The sequence below is a fragment of the Terrapene carolina genome, unplaced genomic scaffold, assembly GCF_002925995.2.
Source record: "Terrapene carolina triunguis isolate 2854851 unplaced genomic scaffold, T_m_triunguis-2.0 Scaffold97, whole genome shotgun sequence".
NCBI classification, from domain to species: domain Eukaryota; kingdom Metazoa; phylum Chordata; order Testudines; family Emydidae; genus Terrapene; species Terrapene triunguis.
This window is the reverse complement of record NW_020664448.1, coordinates 847,211-852,181: the sequence shown is the minus strand read 5'-3', so window position 1 is coordinate 852,181 and position 4,971 is coordinate 847,211. Positions and strand designations below refer to the sequence as shown.

The following is a 4,971-nucleotide window of genomic DNA, read 5'->3' as shown; positions in this document are numbered from 1 at the left end:
TGACCCCCCTGTATATCACAGGCCACCAACACCACCCAGCACACGTATACTAACCCAACAACCCAAATTAGACCGAAGTATTCCAGCCCACTGGAGACTAGACTGTTATGTGCCACAGGGAGACAATACAAGGGACCAAGATGCATCAGTGCCTGAGGCCCCTGCAATGGCAGGGACGTGATTAAGTGAGATAGACCCAGATATAACTTTGGCAAGTGACCCTCATTCCACGCTGCAGAGGAAGGTGAACCCCCCCCAAGGTCACTGCCAGACTGACCTGTGGAAAAATTCCTTCCCTATCCCACATATGGCAATCAGTCCCTGAGCATGTGAGCAAGAATAGCACCTGAGAGAGCGTGCTTGGTGCCGCCCACCTCAGAGCCCTGGCCCTCCTTATCCAGTGTCCATTTCCAGCCCAGGCCATCTCTGGTGCTTCAGAGGAAGGAGACAAAAACAAATAAACAAAACAATAAAAAAAACCCAAAACAGAATACATTGGGTGGGGGAGAAAAATAATCCCTTTTGATCCCTCCAGGTGGCTGGCTGAAACCCTGATGAAGGAAACATAAACTGGAAGTGAGCCCTGCCCCTTACCATCAGAAGCAACCCTGTCAGACAATTGCACTCATAAATTTGTCCAGCTCTGTCTTAAAACTCACGAAGTTCCACAACTCCTACTGGGAGCGAGCTGCCCTGGAGATTCTTATACAGTGCACAGCCCCTGTTCTGTGCTCCATTGCACATTAGAACAGTACAGAGAATGGCCAGCAAATCCTAAAAGCAATCCCAGCAGGCACAACTAGTGGGTGCATGGCACATGTGTCAGGTTATCACCGTGCTAGCAGCACAGACTGCTGTTGGCACAGTGCAGGGCCTGTGACTTGTGCAATTGTAAGCCCCGTGAAATGTAGGTTTCATTTCAGGCAGAAGTAAGGAAAGGAGCTTCCCAGCCTGAGAGGGGATATTCCCCACGTGACATTTAGTATAGATTAGTTAATATGTTTTTTTTTTTAGAAGGCAGCAAAATATATTGTTTGAGTTTTTTCTTAAAAACAAAAGTGCAAGCAGCTCATCTCACAGCAACAACTCTACAGCAACACTCCAGTGTTCCCCTTACCCAGCATTCACAAGCACGCTCCAGGAACATACCAACCTGTGATGAGTAACCCTACCATAATAAAACCAGAGCAAAACTCCCCAGCACTCATGAGCAGCCTTATAATAACAAGCCCATTTGTACAAAATGGAACTTAAGAATTTTAGTAACAAAACCAAGTCTAGAATTATATTGTAGTTAAATTTACAAATGATTATTGTGAATCATAGAAGATTAGGATTGGAAGAGACCTCAGGAGGTCATCTAGTCTAACCCCCTACTCAAAGTAGGACCAACCCCAACTAAATCATCCCAGCCAGGGCTTTGTCAAGACGGGCCTTAAAAACCTCGAAGGATGGAGATTCTACCACCTCCCTAGGTAACCCATTCCAGTGCTTCACCACCCTCCTAGTGAAATAATGTTTCCCAATATCCAACCTAGACCTCCCCCACCGCAACTCCATCCTCCTTGTAACCCCCCTTCAGGTAGTTGAAGGCTATCAAATCCCCCCTCACTCTTCTGTTCTGCAGACTAAACAAGCCCAGTTCTCTTCCTCGTAAGTCATGTGCCCCAGCCCCCCTGATCATTTTCCTTGCCCTCCGCTGGACTCTCTCCAATTTGTCCACATCCTTTCTGTAGTGGGGGGCCCAAAACTGGACGCAGTACTCCAGATGTGGCCTCACCAGTGCCGAATAGAGGGGAATAATCACTTCCCTTGATCTGCTGACAATGCTCCTACTAATGCAGCCCAATATGCCGTTAGCCTTCTTGGCAACAAGGGCACACTGCTGACTCATATCCAGCTTCTCATCCACTGTAATCCCCAGGTCCTTTTCTGCAGAACTGCTGCTTAGCCAGTCGGTCCCAGCCTGAAGCAGTGCATGGGATTCTTCCGTCCTAAGTGCAGGACTCTGCACTTGTCCTTGTTGAACCTCATCAGATTTCTTTTGACCCAATCCTCCAATTTGTCTAGGTCACTCTGGACCCTATCCCTATCCTCCAGCGTATCTACCTCTCCCCCCAGCTTAGCGTCATCTATGAACTTCCTGAGGGTGCAATTCATCCCATCATCCAGATCATTAATAAAGATGTTGAACAAAACCGGCCCCAGGTCCGACCCCTGGGGCACTCCGCTTTATACCGGCTGCCAACTAGACATCGAGCCATTGATCACTACCCATTGAGCCCGACAATGTAGCCAGCTTTCTATCCACCTTATAGTCCATTCATCCAATTCATACTTTTTTAACTAGCTGGCAAGAATACTGTGGGAGACCGTACCAAAAGCTTTACTAAAGTCAAGATATATCACGTCCACCACTTTCCCTATATCCACAGAGCCAGTTATCTCATCATAGAAGGCAATCAGGTTGGTCAGGCATGACTTGCCTTTGGTGAATCCATGGTGACTGTTCCTGATCACCTTCCTCTCCTCCAAGGGCTTCAAAATGGTTTCCTTGACCGGTCTGTAGTTCCTCGGGTTCTCCTTCTTCCCTTTTTTAAAGATGGGCACTATATTTGCCTTTTTCCAATAAGAGTAAATAGTTTTAATTATAGTTTGTTTTAAAAATCAGGACTAAGATCCTGAGTGGGTTGAAATTAATCATATCGGGCCTTTAGAGAATAACCAAATGATCCAATCTTAGCTTTTAAGTACTATTCTATAAAATATTCAAATTTCACCGAACTACTAAATGAGTCAATCATTAAAAACAAAATAAACTGTACCCAGTGAGCTCTTGTAAAGCTGTTGTTTCAAGTTATCAATTAGATTAATCATATAAAAGTTACAATTCATGCATTTAGTGTTTATAGAGCTATCAATTGCATTAGTAAACTCTGACTTTATCACAAATCTTATTTTCTGGATATCTACTCTTAGTAATTAACTCTCACCTCAGCCAACAGCCTTTTTGCAAATACTACAGTGTGGTTACTGTTGTACTGGAGAAATTGCAAGAAAGGCAGAAGTGAATGATAAGAGGCACTTTCTTCTGTTTACCTACTCCTTTGTTGAAAAGGAGTAAAAGTAACAAAAGTCTATAAGACTAGTGTAGCCTGGGAAAAAGCACCGTCAAATAAACACAGTCGTACTGTGCCAGGTCACGCTCGACCACATTTAGCCAGTTTCCTTAAACAACTGCACTGGCTTGCCTCCATTCAGTTCAGGATCCAGTTTAGTTCAGCACTGCTCTCTTTATCACCAATTCCTGATCTCACTAATTGACTTCAGTGGAGTTACTCTGGATTTACACTACTGCAACTGAGGCTATAGCGCTTCACTGTAGATTCATAGATTCGAGGACTGGAAGGGACCTCGAGAGGTCATCGAGTCCAGTCCCCTGCCCGCATGGCAGGACCAAATACTGTCTAGACCATCCCTGATAGACACTTATCTAACCTACTCTTAAATATCTCCAGAGATGGAGCTAGCTACGTAAATGGGAAAAACCCTTCTGTCAGTGTAGGTAATCCACCTCCCCAACAGAAGAATTCTTCCACCAACGTAGCACTGTCTACACGGGGTGACTTAGGTCAGCTTAACAACGCTGCTCAAGGTTGTGGATTTTTCACGCCCCTGACCAATGTAGTTAAACTAAATTAATTTTCTAGTGTAGACCAGGCCTGAGATCAGAATCTGGCTTGCTGTGTCTGCCCTTAGCAGAAGAGATTTACATATTGTGCCAAGATTTTGTGTGTGTCTGTCTGTATGTATATCAAGTTATTTCCTTTTTTGTGATTAATCATCAAATTTTTGCTGGACATCAAAGCCAAATGCTCTTCCTTTTTGGCTTGCTGTGGTGGTGCATGCGTAAGATCAGGAAAATGGTATGTAATAGGTCTGGGATCCTTTGTAAATAAGAAGCCAAGAATTAGCTTGGTCGTATACTTACAATATTTACTGTCTATATCCGGCTTTTGAAGCCGAGAGGATATGGAGAATTTGCATGGAACACAGCAATAGATGGCTTAATGTTTCTCCAGATATAAGGGCATAATAATTTTTGTAAAGAGTGCATACAATTGTGCATTTTTCCAGAACATGACTCACCATTCAGGGTAACTGCACCTGTATTTCTCCCCCTCCCCTGAGGTCCAGCAAGGGCACTCACTCTCGGCTTCCCCAGCTGTTGCCTGCGTCTCAGTCCCATCTGAGCAGGGTATGACTCTGCTGCACAGTTCTCTGCCTTCACTGCAGAGACTAAATAGACTTGCTTGTTTTCTCTTCAGATACTGATAACAGAGAGTTGTTGCAGATATAAGGTAAAAAGCACGACAGTGAAAACATTAAAAACGAGAACAGAACCTCAACCTATACACATGCTAACATGCATTCTGGCAGGCCCTGTCCTTCCAACCCTACACTGAAGATTGGGACCTTCTGTGGAACAAAGGTCACATCTGTTTGCTGGATCAGGAAGAAGGCCCTGAGTCCATTTAAACCCAGGTCATTTATCCAAAAGATTTCTCCTTGTCTCTTGGTCCCTGGAGAATCCAGTTTGAACTAGGATAGGCATATCTCTGCAGGGGGGTGGCTTCAAAGGGTTGGTAAGGAGGAAGTTCATTAGTGTCCCCCTGCTACTAGAGAAGATACATACAATGCCACAATAACACATACACAATTGCATTTTGAATACAATGTACAAAGGTATTTACCCTAATCCAGTAAGGTTTAGTTTAATTCAGTAAAGTTTAGCTTAATTCCATAAAGTTTGTTCAGGATATTACAGGATCTTGTCAGTCTGCCACAACAGAAGCACACAATGTTATTACCGTAGTGCAGTGATTCTCAAACTTTTGTACTGGTGACCCCTTTCACATAGCAAGCCTCTAAGTGCGACCCCCCATATAAATTAAAAACATGTTTTTCTAT

The 4,971-nt window shown here is 44.1% G+C and overlaps 1 protein-coding gene across 1 annotated transcript in view; it reads right to left on the bottom strand.

Moving 5' to 3' along the window:
• LIPT2 (lipoyl(octanoyl) transferase 2) overlaps positions 1-1,147 on the bottom strand; it is a 9,117-nt gene extending 7,970 nt beyond the window's left edge. The window contains exon 1 of the mRNA XM_029911556.1: positions 1,118-1,147. Within this exon, the coding sequence (XP_029767416.1) occupies positions 1,118-1,147 (30 nt within the window). The remainder of the gene's footprint in view (positions 1-1,117) is intronic.
• Positions 1,148-4,971: the final 3,824 nt, after the last annotated feature.